General features: G+C 56.6%; 1 protein-coding gene across 1 annotated transcript; it reads right to left on the bottom strand.

Annotated features, from left to right (window-relative positions):
* Positions 1–1,141: 1,141 nt before the first annotated feature.
* On the bottom strand, positions 1,142–14,004 carry LOC101541751 (keratin, type II cuticular Hb5-like). Its single transcript, XM_004601825.2, has 9 exons — positions 13,582–14,004; positions 10,455–10,663; positions 9,337–9,397; positions 7,726–7,821; positions 6,841–7,005; positions 6,526–6,651; positions 4,729–4,949; positions 2,170–2,201; positions 1,142–1,293 (listed from the first exon to the last, which is right to left on the bottom strand). Exons 1-9 carry the CDS (start codon positions 14,002–14,004, stop codon positions 1,142–1,144), a joined length of 1,485 nt encoding a protein of 494 aa, XP_004601882.2.
* Positions 14,005–16,581: the final 2,577 nt, after the last annotated feature.

Genomic DNA, 16,581 nt, shown 5'->3' on the forward strand with positions numbered 1-16,581 from the left:
GCACTGCCAGGAGTGATTCCTGAGTGTATGAGCCAATAGTAACCCCTGTGCATCGCCAGGTGTGACCCAAAAAGCAAAAAATAATAATTATAAGGGGCGCTGACGAGATTCCTCTGTGTGGGACACGTTGGGGTCCATCGGTTCAGGAATAAGCCAGGGACAAGTCCCCCACCAGGCTCTTAGGGGGCAATGACCTCCAGCCAGAGGCCTGAATTTTAATTTGAGGTCCGATACACTAGGTCCATGTTAACTGTCATGGTAAGACCTGTCCAAAACTTTTGGAGGATTTGTCTGGTCCCAAGAAAAATGAGAAGGAAATTCACACCTGCACTCGGGTTACATGGCTCTCTTCATTCTGCCATGGAAACTAGTGGTTCTCTGCCTGGTTCCTACAGGAGCTTGTTTCAATCCGACTTTCTAGCTTAACCCTAGGTTTTTCCATCCAATCCATCTGGATGGATCCCAGGATGAGCAGAGCTAACAATGATGCACAGAAATCCTGGTGTTTAGGCAGACGGGGGCGAGGAGGGCCAGGGGCACCCGACCTACTTGGAGAATTGAAGTCACCGGGTCTTGGAGTAGGCTGCAGAAAGAGCAGAAGAGGCAAACACAGACATGGCAGGCACATAATCCTCGGCCATCAACGTTTAATCGTTTAATCGGCACAGCAGTACAGTCCCTCCCTCGGCCACCACCACCAAGAACCCCAGCAACACCCTGTCCCAACATCTCCACGTCTGAAGAGTTATGGGGGAACGTGGGAACACACAACCCGGCAGGGTCTCTGGGGAGCCCCGCCCCCACATCCCCACCTTCCCCTCTGTGGTGTGAGAACACGCACAGATCCAGGGACAGAGCACAAAGGCCCCGCACGCAGACGTCCCAGGGAGTCCTTCCCAGAAGCTCCTTCTGCTAGCCAGAAGCAAGCTGGGCGAGAAATGACAATGGAAGAGTTTATATCAAAAGGTCCTTGCGGCCCTTTCCAGTCCCCCAGGGCAGGGCTGTCAGCAATGTCGGACCCAGAGGCGCACTCTGAGAGCAAGCACAACGCCAGGGGGCAGGCAGGGGGTCCCTGGGAGGGGCAGTCACTGAGAGATGTCCCCCCCCCCCGCCTGCCTAGTTTCCTTCCTCTTGCCCCCCCCTATGCAAAGCGCACAGATCTGGCACTGGAGCAGACGCCCACCACAGAGGGGGCGCAGAGGGCACCATTGCTGATGACCACACTCTCCAGGCCACGCTGCAGGGTGGGACCGAGATCCCCGCAGACCACACCGCCTTGGGAGCGACTCACACCTGTAAGGAGACACCGGGTCAGAATTCTTCCACCCCAGACAGGGCACAGCCCAGAGTTTTCTTTGAAACGGTGCATTCTCTTCCCCGCCCCCAACCCACCTCAGAGACACGAATCTTTTGAAACTTCACACTGAAACCCACTGCCATTTGCTTCCTGAACAAATAGGGTTAACAAAGTGGACGCGTAGACCAACTGGAGCTACCTAACACTGGACCGGTGTTTCTACGACCTCCACTCACAGTGGAGGAATCATCTAGAAATGTGGTTTGGTTTTTTGTTTGTTTGTTTTTTGCTTTTTGGGTCACACCCGGTGATGCTCAGGGGTTACTCCTGGCTCTGCACTCAGGATTACCCATGGCGGTGCTCGGGACACTGGGATTTGAACTCAGGTCGGCTGCATGCAGGCAAATGCCCTACCCGCTGTGCTGTCACTCCAGCCCCTAGAAATGTGGTTTCTGGAGAGGGAGGGGGAATCAACTGAGACCTCTCTTGGGACTATCTGTGTGCAATTCAACATAAAAATGTAAGAGATGCCTGCAGGATTCCTACAGAATTCACATCTAGAGGCTTTTATTGTTATATCACTAGATACGATAAGGGCTTTATTACTTAAGGACCATTCTCTGTGTAACTGAATGTTTTAGACTATTTCTGTCTAACCAATTAAGGGAGCTTCAATTTCCACAGCTGTTAGCTGAGGCTTCATGGATGTTCCAGATGCATCCATACAGGGCCATCCATATGCCCACATCCCGGAGACCTCAACTCCTATCTCCCTTACTCACTGTCCCCTGGCCAGAGGGTCCATCACCTGCTAGATGTAAGCCACAGAACCATGCCTACCCAGCCCTGACACACACACACAGACAACTTACAGATGTTGACCGAGCCCACACCTTCACACAACCTGCAAGGAGAGGAGAAGGAGTATGGTGAGAGCCTTGCTCCTCTGCTCTGTGGCAAGTCAGTTCCCCTCCCAGCCAGAAGGAGGGGAGCAGAGATGGGTGGCCGGGAGGGCAACCTGCAGCACAGTGTGGGTACGGCTCCCAGAGACCCCAAAAGGACAGGGAGAACCAATCACAGCACAAAAGGGGCCACTCTCTGCCTTGTTTGCTTCTCAGCCAAGGAGCTGCATCGGACTGAGAGGTAGAGACGGGGCAGGTAGGCGTTGCCCTCCCCGTCCCCCTCGCTGGAACATCAGTAAAGCCATTGATTGGGTCAGTGGTGGAAGCAGCCATAGCCTATCTTTCCCTTTGGGAAACGAGCCTGTGTATCATCCCGGTGGACTCCATCTTGGAGGGAAATGGGCATGGATGGGACTCAAGAGCACACAGGCAAACCATGCTCTTCCCCAAGCTGCCCGCACTGTCCTCGGGGGCCACATTCCCGCACGGCTATAACTGATGGGTCGGCGTCACACCCTGGTAAAGCCAGAGGGTGGCTGGAGGCTGCGGGGGTTCAACATGTGGAGTCACCTGCGGTTGTGTCAGCCTGTGCCACACACCGACTGGCTGACCCTGGGCCAGCCACCTAACTTACGTCCTTGTCAGAGAGTGGAATGATAATACCTGCCCCCAGGATTGTCCGGCGGCTCAATAGAGCACCACAGGCAGAGTCCCTAAAATCGAGCCCACTTAGGAAAGCCGGCAGGAGTGTTTGCCGCTGACACCACCAGTGAGGAGACGTTCACAGTGCAGCCGTGGGTGCCCCAGCAACCCTCGCGCCTGCTTCCCTCACCCGTCTGTGTCCTCCTCCCTTCCTGCATCTTCCCTCTCAGCCACTCACTGACTGGGTGACGATGGGCCAGTCCCCTCTCCTCTTGCTGCATCCCCCTGCGGGCCCTGAGCTTCAACTCTGCTGCTCCAGGAAAGCTCTCGCATGTCACCTGCCTGCCTGAGCCCCCGCCCCACACCACCCCGTGCTCTTTTTCCCTGGTGAGGGGCTTCAGGCTCACTGTGCTGCCATGTGAACCTGCCATGCCCAGGGAACGGTGCCCTTCCAGAAGATTCTAATCTGTTCCCACCCTGGCTCACCAGGTGAGCCACCAGGCTAGCAACAGAGAAGAGGTGGTGGGTGGGTTGCTTTGATTTCTAATTTTCTGCAACGGTCATTTTTTTTTGGACCATCTAATCAAACCCGCTCCAAGCTAAGAGCAGCCTCAATCTACAAAGCACAGAATACTTCCAGCTGCCTTTCCCAAGCTCGGTGCCTCGTTCATTACAGGACCGAGTTTCCAAAGCCCTCATGACGGCGACTGCATGGAGAGTAAGGGTCATCGTGACCAGTGCCTGTGTGATGCTGGTGATGGAGCCAACCACTTGGTCAGATTCCTCGGGCTGCCCTGGGTCCTAGCGAGCCTCTCCCTGCCCCGATAGAGATAGTCCCTTTCAGAACCTCCTCGTCCCCTGTTCACCAGGTTTCACTAGCTTGTTCCATCCTTGCAGATGGCTTGCACGGGAGGGCTTGGTTTGTTCTGTGTCTAGAAGAGCCCTCTGAGGCACAGCGAGGTACAAAGACAGGGTGCGGTGAAAACTGGCTTACACCCATGACCTGAACCTCCACACTCTGCTCTCTCGGACGGGACCAGGTCAGTGGCCACCATGAGGAGCAGCCCAGGGAGTCCTCTGCACCTCTGCAGCCCAGGGAGTCCTCCCCCCCCCCCGCCCTATTCTTGGGGCTCAGACTATCAGCACAGCCTGGAGTGCCCTGGTCCTTCCCCCCAGCTCTTCTTCCTCCATTCTCCTTCCCAGTGGGGTCACTACCCTAGTCCCTGGAGGCTCTTTGTCTGCCTCTGTCCTGCCCTGCCAAAGCTACTCCTTTCTGTCCTGCCACCCTGAAATCAGCCTGCCTGGGAAAGACAAAATTCCTCACCTGTTCATTAAATCAAACAGCCTTTAGTGAATCTGTGAAATGAGCCCAGCTGTAGAACCCCCTAAAGCGTAAATCACAGACACTTCTTTGCGGGCATCAGAGGAAAGCAGCTGCCGTGGAAGGAGCTGGCGGGGCAGCCAGGGGGGAACTGCAGGTGGAGATAACAGTGGAGACCCCACAGACAGCTCAGAGACAGAGCCAGCCTTGCCGGCTTAGAGCTGTGGGTTCAGTTCCCGGCCCTGCCCCACACCCATTAAGTACAGTCCCAGCAGCTGTGACATCCGGGATCCCCAGGGCCGCAATAAAGTGTGTTACCCCTGACCATCACAGCAAAAAGGGGGTGTACATGGTTTGGTTGTAAATTCCTAGAATGCGAGGCGGGAGATTGATGTTGTTTTAGCTGAGTCCCTAACTAGCTGTGGGCCTGGGTCTTGCTTCCCTCTGTAAATGACGCGTGACTGTGCCCCTCGCTGCCCTGAGTCTTCCTGGGCTCGAAGGCTGCCTGCCTGGAGGGCTCTAGCCTGGTCCTGGGGTGGGGAGGTGTCCCTGTGCCGTGTCCTCACCGGCTCTCCTCGCCCTCCAGCAGTTTTCGGTAGGTGGCAATCTCCACGTCCAGGCCCAGCTTGGAGTTCATCACCTCCTGGTACTCCTTGAGCAGGCACGCCATGTCCTGCTTGGCCTTCTGCAGGGCCTCCTCCAGGCCGGCCAGCTTGCACTTGGCGTCGGAGAGGGCCGCCTCGCCCTGCTGCTCCGCCTCCGCCACGGCTCCTTCAAGCTTGCAGCGCTGGGAGTACAGAAAACAAGGCTGTTGTTGTAACTGACTGTTAAGCTACTTCTGGACTTGTCAGAACAGACTTGTGGATGCAGAAAGTGAGCATCCAGAGCAGCCACGGCCTGCCCAGAGCCGCCCCATTAATAAGTGCTGGCACAGAGGTCAGCATATGGCCCCCCAAGCATGGCCAGGAGTGACTCCTGAGCACAGAGCCAGGAGTAATCCCTGAGCACCACCAGGTGTAGCCCAAAACCAAAGAAACAAAAATGGTGTTGGCGAGAATCTGAAGGAGCCAGAACCTCGCACACAGCTGGTAGGAAAGCAATCAGATGGCACTGCCATGGAGAACAGTCTAGTGGACCCTCAAATATTAAAAGTCCCACGACCACGTGATCCAGCACAGCGGTGCTTCCCAGTATTTATCCAAAAGACGTGAAATTCAAACCCTCTGCCCACCAAAAATGGAAGAAAAAAATACCTCTCATGTAAAACCACATGGAGGGGCTGGAGTGATAGCACAGCGGGTAGGGCGTTTGCCTTGCAGCGACTGACCCAGGTTTGATTCCCAGCATCCCATATGGTCCCCTGAGTACTGCCAGGGGGTAATTCCTGAGTGCAGAGCCAGGAGTAGCTCCTGTGCATCACCGGGTATGACCCAAAAAGCAAAAATAAAATAAAATGAAATAAAACCATGTGGAGACATATGTCACTGTCACTGTCATCCCGTTGCTCATCGATTTGTTTGAGCAGGCAGTAGTAACGTCTCTCATTGAAAGACTTATTGTTACTGTTTTTTGGCATATCCAATATGCACGGGTAGCTTGCCAGGCTCTGCCGAGTGGGCTCGATACTCTCGGTAGCTTGCCGGGCTCTCTGAGAGGGGTGGAGGAATCGAACTAGGGTCGGCCACGTGAAAGGCGAAAGCCCAACCGCTGTGCTATCGCTCCAGCCTGGAGACATATGTAAGAATATATAAAATGTTCATGATACAACTCGTTCAAAGACTTGGAAACTAAGTATTCTTCAATAGGAGAATTAATGGGAAACTGGCTTATGGGTACAGTAGAATCCACACTGAGAAATACTGCAAGAGGGAAAGGCTAACAATATGCATGGATCTCAGAGACCGAAGGAGGGAAATGGAACGGTACCCTCATGTAAATGTAGAACATTAAAACATGTATGTCCGAGTATATATTTACCTAATCTTTTTTGATATGCATGAGAAATGGGCCATAAAAGCATAAATTATGTCTTTACGTGCTCAGGGCGGACAGAGGAATGGTGGGAAGGAAGGAAGGAAGGAAGGAAGGAAGGAAGGAAGGAAGGAAGGAAGGAAGGAAGGAAGGAAGGAAGGAAGGAAGGAAGGAAGGAAGGAAGGAAGGAAGGAAGGAAGGAAGGAAGGAGCCACGATTGTAAATTTAAAAAAGTGTATATTGTGGTCGAGTGCCCGGGGATCAGGGTGAGGTGGGCTCAGTTCCAGTCTGTGGAGCCCCTCAGAGAGATGGTCGTGTAGGGGGGCCACGGGAGGAAGGCAAAGTGACCCAAGGAGCAGGGCCCGGGGCAGGGTCTCAGGGCAGGTGCCAACCTGCTGTTTGGCGTTTTCCACCTCCACCGTCAGCCTCTGGATCAAACGGTTCAGCTCATTGAGCTCCTCCTTTGTCCTTCGGAGGTTCTCACCCTGCCGGGTCACGGTGGTCTTCATCTCCTCGCACTACAGGTGGGGGAGAGGGGGTGCACATGCCGGTGAAATGCCCAGTGTGCGTGCTGGGCATTGCCGCACCCCTCCCCGCAGTCCCTCCTCCTCCCTGCAATGCCTAAACCTCGGCCACAGCCCGGCTGAGTGCACGGAGCACTTCCCAGGGGAGCGCCATGCCCACGGCCACACAGCCCTCCGGGTCACCTTGGTCTGGTACCAGGACTCAGCTTCCGCCCGGCTGCGGCTGGCAACGTCGTCATACTGTGCCTTGATCTCAGCCACAATGGAGTCCATGTTGAGGTCCCGGCTGTTATCCATCCTGACCACCACCGACGTGTCCGAGATCTGAGACTGAAGGAGCTGGATTTCCTGCGGAATCAACAATGCCTCTGGGTTCCCCTCAACGTAAACCCAGCTCTAACGCTGCTGCGAGTAAATGAGAAAGAACTGGCGCGTTTAAGACGGGACCAGAGTGGCAGGACAGCGGATAGGGCGCCAGCCTGGCACACCACCAACCTGGCTTCGATCCCCAGCGCTGCCTCTGCTCCCCCAAGTGCCACCACGAGTGCAGAGCAAGGAGTAAGCCCTAAACACGTCTGTGTGGGGGCCTCCCAAAACATAAAGCGTAGCTGTAAGAGAAAGGCCAGGGTCCGGACCCTGGGGACAAAGCAAGGAGAAAGGCAGAATCCATCCCGGCCTGGGTCCCCCGCGTCTGGCAGACACCAGCTGGCCCTGGCAGCTGGGCTTGGCTGAGAGCAGCCCAGCAGAGTGACAGACTCTGACCGGTTTCCCCCTGAGTGGAGACACTAGCTCTGTCTGTGGAGCTGGGCCTGTGTCTGCAGCTCGCCGCGCCCTGCTGTGCCATCTCGGGGTCTCTGATCCTGGTCCCCCACCTTTCCAATGCAGGGGTCCTCCAGTTCCCACATGGGAGGGAACCTCAACCGGAAAGAACCTTCTCTGGTCACAAAAGGCTGCCCAGGAGCTCAAAGAAGAGGTGGGGGGGGGATGAACAACGCGCCTCTAGGACCAGGGGTGCAGGCCACAGCCCCCTGCATTGCTCCCTCGGTGTCCCCGGGTGTGGAGACTCACCTCCTCGTAGAGGGACTGCAGGAAGCCAATCTCCTCCCTCAAGGCCTCCACGTTGGCCTCCAGGTCGGCCTTGCGCAGGTAGGCGCAGTCAATGTCCTGAGGAGACAGCAGAGATGACGGGAGAAGCAGGTGTCCCCGCCCCTGCTGCCCGACCCCCGCCCTCTCCAGGAACTTCCGGTCGCCCCGAGTGTCCACGCTGACCGGGAACCCCTGTATTCCTGCCCATACTCAGGAAGAGGCAGAGTCAGTTTTGTTTCGTTTCTTTTTGTTTTGCTGTTTCTGGGGTCACACCCGGCAGTGCCTGGGGGTTCCTCCTGGCTTTACACTCGGGAATCTGGAGGTGCTGGGAGGACCATATGGGATGCTGCGGGTCAAACCCAGGTTGGCTGCGTGAAAGGTGAGGGCCAACCTGCTGTCATCGTCCCCCAGAGAAGCACGAGCCAGGCTGCTCGGGGTCAGAGTGGGGAAAGCCACCCAGTCCTGCAAACCTGCGGAAGCCCAGTCTAACATCACCTGCTGTCAATCTGCCACCACCTCGTCAGCTAGCCCCCGCGAGTGGGGCTGTGTGGCTGTCGAGAGCCCCGGGGTCCCTCCCCCTCAGGCCTCCTTGGTGCTCGGCTTGGGTGAATCCCTGCACCCAGAGTGGGTCTCAGCTCCCTGAATCCCTAGCAACTGAGAACTAGCACCCTCAACTTGGGGTGACGGCCCCAAGAGTGAAGCAGATTTAAAAGGGATGGTTGCAACAACACCCACAAGGAGAGAGGGAGCAAAAGGGGGGAACGCCCTGCCACAGAGGCGGGGTGGGGTGAAGGGGACAGGGTGGGGGTGATGGGAGGGATGCTGGGACTATTGGTGATGGAAAACGGGCACTGGTGGAGGGATGGGTACTCGATCATTGTGTGACTGAAATGCAAGCATGAAAATTCATAAGTCTGGAACTTTATCTCATGGTGATTCACTAATAATAAATTTTATAAATAAATAGGGCTGGAGCAAGAGCACAGCGGGTAGGGCGTTTGCCTTGCACGCGGCCGACCCGAGTTCGATTCCCAGCATCCCATATGGTCCCCCAGCACTGCCAGGGGTAATTCCTGAGTGCAGAGCCAGGAGTAAACCCTGTGCACTGCTGGTGTGATTCAAAAAGCTAATATACATATATATATATATATGTTTATATATATATATAAATAAAAGTGATGGTTTCAGGGGCCAGAGAGATAGCTTGCCTTACATGTGGCTGGCCTGGATTTGCTTCCCAGCATTGCATATGCTCCCCTGAACCCTGCCAGGAGTGATCCCAGAGCACAGAGCCAGGAATGGCTCCTAAGAACCACGGGGTGTGGCCCGCAAAACAAACAACCAAAGAGAAAGAGATGGCGCCTGCAAATCGGGGTGGGGGTTGCCAAGTCTTCAAAGCCAAACAGCTTCGTGCTGAGGCTCTCTTCCTCTCGCCATCGGGGCTCCTGCGGGAACTCAGGACGCTGCTCCAGGCTCAGCCCACCAGCCCACCAGTGCTGGGAACAAGGGCCCCGACCACCACAGCTGCACGTGAACTTGGCCAAATGCCGGTTCGCGCGCTGATCCCACGCCCGTCCCCGGGGAGACACTCACCTTCTTCAGCACCACAAACTCGTTCTCAGCTGAGGCTCTGAGTCCCACCTCTTCCTCGTACCTGAGGGGACAGCGCGGGGGAACAGGCCTGAGGCTGGGACAGGGACGCTCCGTGTGCCCAGCCCTTCCGGACCCTTCGTTTCCATCCACCAAAGGGCCGAGTCTCTGCCCTGGGGCGTGAGTGTGGCTGGAGTCGGGGCCACGCCGGGGGCCAGTCCCCTCCGCGCTCTCTGCTCCTGCGCTCGGCAGGGCCTCTGCCGACCTCTCGGGCCGAGTGGGAGACAGAGCCCCCCTCCCCGGGGCCTCCCCTCTTGAGGCTTCCCTCCAGCGCCCCAACAGCCAGGGGTGCCAAATCCTGCAACCCGCCCTCAGTGCCCAGACTTCCGGGCTCCGGGCGGGGGCGGGGATGGAGGGCGGGAGGAGGCTCCATCACCTCCTCCTGACCTGGTGCCTCTGCCCACGAGCCCGGTCTTCGGCGCAGCTGTGCCTGGGCAGGCGTGTTCCCAGAGCAGGTTCTCACACTGCTTAATGAGGGTAATGGGGCTGCTATAAACCCAGCTCTGTAATTACCGCCTCCCGGCCCCAGAGTGGGCGCCGGACCTCTGGGGCGCCCCGAGAAGCACCCCCACTGGGTGGGGAAGCAGCCATCACTGGGGCCACCTGAACAGTCCGAGCTTCCCGGGCCAGAATCCCCAGGTCTTCCCATCAGACTTGGAGAGGGGGACATCGAACTCCCCGCCCCCCACCGTCTGATCTGGCTGGGAGAGGGGCAGAGTGACGGTGGGCAGAGCCATGTGGCACTGGCTGGGTCTGAAGTCATGGTCTCCGTGGGCCCCAGGCGCTTGCAGGGCAAGGAGCGGGGCTCTCTGCGGTTTGTCAGAGAATTAGCTGGGCTCACCAGACCTCCGGGGCGGCTCTAGCCACCGCAGACTCGAGATGCCTCTTCGGCACCTTCCTGTGCCCCTCCCCGCACTGGGGTGCCCCCGCGCCCCTCTCAGCCCTGCGGCTTGGAGCTCTGGTGTCATCTCTTCCTCCCCGTCTCTGGGACCTCCCCACCCTTCCCTCCAGGAGAGCCGAGGACAGCCCCACTCCACAGCCACCCGGCCTGCCCTGCCCACCTCTTCTTGTTGCCCTCCAGCACCTCCTGCACGTGGTTGAGCTCGGAGGCCAGCCTCCCGCCGTCGGCCTCCACGCACTCGGCCTCCCGCCGCAGCGTGTCCCTGTAGCCCGAGAACAGCGGCTCCAGGTTGCTCTCGCAGCAGCGCTGGTTCTGGTAGAACTGCCACTTGGTCTCCAGCAGCTTGTTCTGCTGCTCCAGGAAGCGCACCTGGGCCCAGGGTGGGGGAGAGACTCAGGGGGAGCCCGCAGGTGCCCGGGCCCCTGGAGCGCTCCCTGCCCTTGAAGACAGCCCTTGGCCCACAGTAGCCTGTAACCTTCCCCCCAGGCCCAAACCCTACGGTCAGGTCTGCAAGAGCGGTCACAAACATCCCCAAGCACCTTCCCTTCACCCCACCTCCCAAAAACAGCACCCGGTTTGCTGTCATCCTGCCCTCCGGCACTGAGTCCAGTAACATCTGATCTGCAGGCTACGTAGGTAAAACTAAAAAAACAACCCTATCTTTCTATGTCTGTCCCTCTCTTTCTGTCTCATTTCACTTGGCATGATACTTTCCATGTTGATCCACTTATATGCAAATTTCATGACTTCATCTTTTCTAACAGCTGCATAGTATTCCATTGTGTAGCTGGCCTCACATGCTGGAGGAAGGGGCAGCTCGCATAGAGAAGGGAACACCAGGTAAAGTGTGGTTTGAGGACCCGCACAGGATGGGAGATGAGCAATGAAAATAGAATATGGACCAAACACAATGGCCACGTAGTGTCTCTGTTGCAAACCACAACAGCCAAAAGGAGAGAGAGAGAACAAGGGGGAATGCCCTGCCACAGTGGTGGGGTGGGGTGGGGCGATGAGGTGGGAGGGTGGGAGGGATACTGGGAACATTGGTGGAGGGGACTGGGCACTGGTGGAGGGATATAAACAAAATGCAAACATGAAAGTTCACAAGTTTGTAACTGTAACGCATGGTGATTCACTAATAAAAAATAAATAAATAATAATAATAAATAAATAAAACAACCCTAATTCCTGGAACTCACATAAATAGGTCAAAGGGTCCTTGCACATGGCGTGCATTAGGGACCTGGAGGTCAGGAGCCTGTGCCCAACTATCCAGGTGGACCTGGTACTCAGACAGGGGACGCAGAGGGCAGAAGAGTGAGAAAGAAACTTGGCGGCGGAGCAGAGGAGCGGCCTGGAGCACCATTTGGCCACTCTCACTGGCTTTGACGACGAGGGGAAAGGGGCCTGAAGGGGCCTCCAGGAGCTCAGAATTACCGGCCCCAGGAGCCAGCCAGGGCCCCAGGCCCTCAGCCCTGCAGTCTCAGGGAACTCAGTTCTGCCCAGGTCCAGTACGTCCCGGGAAACAGATCCCCCCAGAACCTCCCAAAAGAGATGCAGCCCTGCTGACCCCAGGCCTTCAGCCTCATGTCTGCAATATCGAATTTGTACTGTTGCTTTTTTTGCTTGATTTGGGCTCTCAGGCCAGACCTGGCAGGGCTCTAGGGAGGGTGTCTGAGGGTCACTCCCGGCAGTGCTGAAGGGAGCGAGTGGTTCCAGGAATCACACCCAAGCTGCCGGCATGTTCCAGCCCTTGACCTATCTCTCCCGCCCAAATTTGTATGGTTTTCAGCTGCTAAGCTAATGGGCATTTTTATGGGTGATTTAAAACCACGCCCACAATGACTGACCCTCACTCTGACAGCAGGGGTGCAGACAGCTGGGAAGGTGGCGCTGAAACTCGCTGACCCCCCCTTGCCTTGGACCCGGCCCTGCTCCTCTCTGAGTCCCCCGTAAACTGAGACAGTGACATTACACCAGCAATTGGCCCCTGGCCCCCGGGCATGTCTCTGCGGCAGTTTCACAAAAATCAAACGCGTTGCTGGCATAGAATGATGAAAATGATTTCAGGCAAGGTCTTAGATTTCCGTGACACTGACACACCAGAAACTGGGAAATCTGGGCCTGACCGCCTGACCTGCCCTCCTGCCACGGGGAGAGCTCCTCTCCCAGGACGACACACCTGAGAGAAAGCAGCTCTGGACGCCCAGAACCTGAGATAAGGAGCCCAAACCCTGACTATCCAAAGGCACCCGCTTCAGTTTCTCCCCCAGTCTAGGTCGGGAGCAGAACTGGGACCTGCCTCCTTTGCAGCTGTGCACCCCACCGAGGCACCTTGCATGCCCGGACCTCAGCATCCTCTAGGACTGACCAATTCAGAGGCAGAGCGACATCCTTGGGAGGTGCCCAAAAGCCACACGCAAGACGCCCTTGGAGTCTGCGTGCTCAGGGCCCTCACAGACGTTTGAGTAAACTAGGAAAAGGTGCCCTTCCTGGCAAATGCCACACCCTGCAGGGCACACAGGCAAGGGGGCACTCCCCTGCACTCCCTCCAAAATATGCATTCGCCGCACACGCGTGCGCGCGCACACACACACACACACACACACACACACACACACACACCTTGGAGCAACTCATAACCTAGCCAACACTGGGGAAGGGGGTCATAGTTTGGGCTGCCAGAAGTGTCGCTTCTTCACAGCAGACACGTCCACTCCCGGTGGCCAGGCGTATCTGAGAGCAAAGCCCCTCCCACGCCCCCCAGCTCCCAGAAGCCGTTTACAGGCATGGACTTGCATGCCATTCACTCTGAAAAAGTAGTTTTTCTTGGGACTGGGGTGACAGTACAGCAGGTAGGCATATGGCTGGCCGGGGTCGATCCCCTGGCACCCCAAATGGTCCCCTGAGCACTGCCCGGAGTGATTCCTGATAGGCATAAACCCTGCATGTAGGGTGCTGTGCCCCTCCCCTCAAAAAAAAAATACCCACAATCAGAAGGGCACAATTGTGGCCCATCAGTCTCCACACTCCGTTGCCCGTGTGTACCCCACCACTCACTCGAGGCCCAGAGCGAAACTCAGCAACGGGTGAGTTTCCTGGCATTTCTGGGTGGATTCCAGCAGCAGCATTTGAAAGCGGAGACCCCGGCTGCCTGAGCACCGAGGCTCCTGCTAATCCGTAGCCGGGCTGAGACGGAGAATCGGAACACAGCCCAGCCCTGGGCGTGCGTCCTCCCGCGGCCCTGCCGGAGCCCCCGCCCCGGGTAACAGCACCCCTACACCCACCTTGTCGATGAAGGCGGCGAACTTGTTGTTGAGGCTCTTGATCTGCTCCTTCTCCTCCTGCTTCACGCACTGCGCCTTGGGGTCGATCTCCAGGTTGAGGGGTGCCAGGAGGCTCTCGTTGACGGTCACGGTGGTGAAGCCGGGGAAGGTCGGCCCGCACAGACCCCCTGCCCGGTAGCCAAAGCTGCCCCCCGTGCGGAGGGGCCACCCGCCGCTCGCCGCGATCCGGGGGGACCCCAAGGCGCAGAGGCTCCGACTGCCAAAGCCCCCCAGGCGCCGGTAGCCGGGCCCCCCGGGACTGCCCCCGCGGTAGGCCATGGCGCTGGCACAGCTGTGGGCACCGGGCTTGGGCACCACAGCAGAGCTGGAGCTGAAGTTCCTGGGGCCATAGCCGGAGCTGACGCGGTACGGGCGGCTCGCCATGCTGGGCCCCGGACGCCGAGACTGAAGGGTGGGCTCTCCTCTGGGAACCGTGGGCGCTTTCCCCTTTTATGGGGCCGGCACAGGTCTCCCCACAACATGAAAGGCGGGAGAAAGTTATTAAGAGCCTTTTACAAGCATGGGAACCTCCCGCTAGGCAGAGCCAGAGGAGAGCTGAGACTTGCCTGGTTTAATAGGCCCCGCAAGAAGACCCCACGTTGTAATAAAAACAGCCCTGCCCTTGGACCCACAGGCCCGGGCAGAAGCCCCTACTTCCCCTGCAGCCTCTGAGTGCACCGGGGTCAGCATCCCACAGAGGCAAGTGGACGCTGAGCCAGGACCCTCCTGAGACTCCCAGGGTCCTGCCCACCCGCCCCTCCCACCATGCAGAGGGCATGACGGCTGCCTCGGAGGCTGCTGGGACCCTTGGCTCATCTTTCCCGCAGGACACGTGGGCCGGCCTGCAGCCTTCCGCTCCACTGCTCCGAAGAGCATCCGGTCCTGCAGCAGTGAGGGGAAGTGGGCGCTGCCCCTCCACTCAGGAGGCTTCTTAGACGTGGCAGAAGTAAGAGAAGATCCCGCTGTGTCTGCACCAGACTGTCCCCCTTCCCCGCAACAAGGACGAGGGGCGAGCTGGAGTGGGTGGAAGGGACAGGACACAGTGGGGAGGGGCACAGCTCCTTCCTGTGGTCCCCCAGAACCAAGGCGGCCTCCACAGGGCCTGGCCCAGGCACTGCCTGCAGGGGGCAGGAGCGCATCGCCCACCTGGGCAAGCCTGGCCTGGGTGGGGGCACACAGCTCGCCCTGGGGGAACCTGGACAGCAGACAGACAGGAGAGATGGGCGGCAAGAGCCGAAAGAGGGTTCACCCACCCTGGCGGGCGCGGGGAGCTGGGGCTCCTGGAAGCCGCCTCCTCCCGGGGACAGGTCAGGAAGGAACGTGAGCGAGGGTAAGACCCAGGGCGGTAGGTTCCCAGCGAGCAGGACGGAGGCAGGCGAGAGCCGGTGGCCGTCCAGCCCTGAGGCCCTCACCAGACCCAGGCTGGGCTTCCCTCCTCCCCACACTACTCCTGGGTCTCACCCCAAAAGGGGCAGGATGGAAATGACCCTACCCGGGAGGTGCCTGCCTATTCAGAGCGGGCCGTCAGCAGCCTCTCTGATGCCCAAGCCCCCAGCACACAGAGTCTTTGCATGAAGCTTTCAGTGCCTGAAGACAAGGAGTCTTCTAGAACTTCTCTCAGGAAAACAGGTGAGGGAGGGGGCATGAGAAATGAACCAACAGATATAGTAGAAATGACATCTGCATTTCTATGTTCATTGCAGCACTGTTTACTATAGCCAAAAACTGGGAAAAAAACAGATGCCCAAAAACCAGATGCCCAAAAACAGATGACTGGTTAAAGAAACTTTTGTACATCTACACAATGGAATACTATACAGCTGTTAGAAAAGATGAAGTCATGAAATTTGTGTATAAGTGGATCTACATGGAAAGTATCATGTTAAGTGAAATAAGTCAGAAAGAGAGAGACAGACATAGAAAGATTGCACTCATCTGTGGAATATAGAATAACATAGTGGGAAACTAACACCCAAGAGCTGTAGAGATAAGGACCAGGATGTCTGCCCCACAGCTTGGAAACTGGCCTCACATGCTAGGGGAAAAGGCAGCTCAGATAGAGAAGGGAACACCAAGTAGAGGATATCGGGAGGACCCATTCATGTTGGAAGATGCAAGCTGAAAGTAGACTATAGACCAAACATGAAGGCCACTCAGTACCTCTATTGCAAACTACAACACCCAAAAGGAGAGAGAACAAAGGGGAATGCCCTGCCACAGAGGCAGGGTGAGGTGGTGGGGGATGGGGTGGGGGTGGTGAGAGGGATCCTGGGATCATTGGTGGAGGAGAATGGGCACTGGTGGAGGGATGGGTAAACGATCACTGTATGAGTGAAATGCAAACACAAAAGTTCATAAGTTTGTAACTGTACATCACAGTGATTCTCTAACAAAAAATTTTGAAAATTAATTTACTAATTAATCAATTATTTTTTAAAAAAGAAATGAACCAACAGAACCAGAAATATATGGGGGGGGCCTTTCTGCCCACCTGCCCTCTCTTTCTCTCTCTCTCTCTTCTCTCTTTCATTTTCTCTATCTCTCTCTTTTCTTATTTTTTCTCCTTTTTTCTCTTTTCTTCTTTATTCTTTTCTCTCTGTCTCTCTCCTTTTACCTCTCTTCCTTTCTCTATCTCACTCCATTTCTCTCCCTTTCTCTCCATCTTTTTTCTCTCCCTTTCTCTCTCCTTTTCTCTCTCCTTCCCCTCTCCCTCTTTCTCTTTCTCCCCCTCTCCCTCTCTCTCTTCTCCCCTCTTCCTCACTCTCCTTATCACATCTTTCTCTTTCTCCTCCTCTTCTCCCTCTCTCTCTCCTTCCCCTCCTCTCCCTCTCTCTCCTTCTCCCCATTTCCCTGTCTCTCCTCTCTCTCCTTCTGAATATACTGTTACTCCGGCTCCCAAACTTTTAAGGTGGTCCATTTCCCATCGGTCTCCTACAGAATGTAATTTGTGTAATAAGAGTG

The sequence above is a fragment of the Sorex araneus genome, chromosome 2 (genome assembly GCF_027595985.1).
Source record: "Sorex araneus isolate mSorAra2 chromosome 2, mSorAra2.pri, whole genome shotgun sequence".
NCBI classification, from domain to species: domain Eukaryota; kingdom Metazoa; phylum Chordata; class Mammalia; order Eulipotyphla; family Soricidae; genus Sorex; species Sorex araneus.

Coding starts and splice junctions, on each gene's coding strand:
- LOC101541751 (XM_004601825.2), bottom strand. CDS start 14,004: ATGGCGAGCCGCCCGTACCGCGTCAGCTCCGGCTATGGCCCCAGGAAC. Junction 4,950..6,525: donor TGGAAAACGCCAAACAGCAG/GTTGGCACCTGC, acceptor CTGTACTCCCAG/CGCTGCAAGCTTGAAGGAGC. Junction 1,294..2,169: donor TGTGGGCTCGGTCAACATCT/GTAAGTTGTCTG, acceptor GTCTCCTTACAG/GTGTGAGTCGCTCCCAAGGC.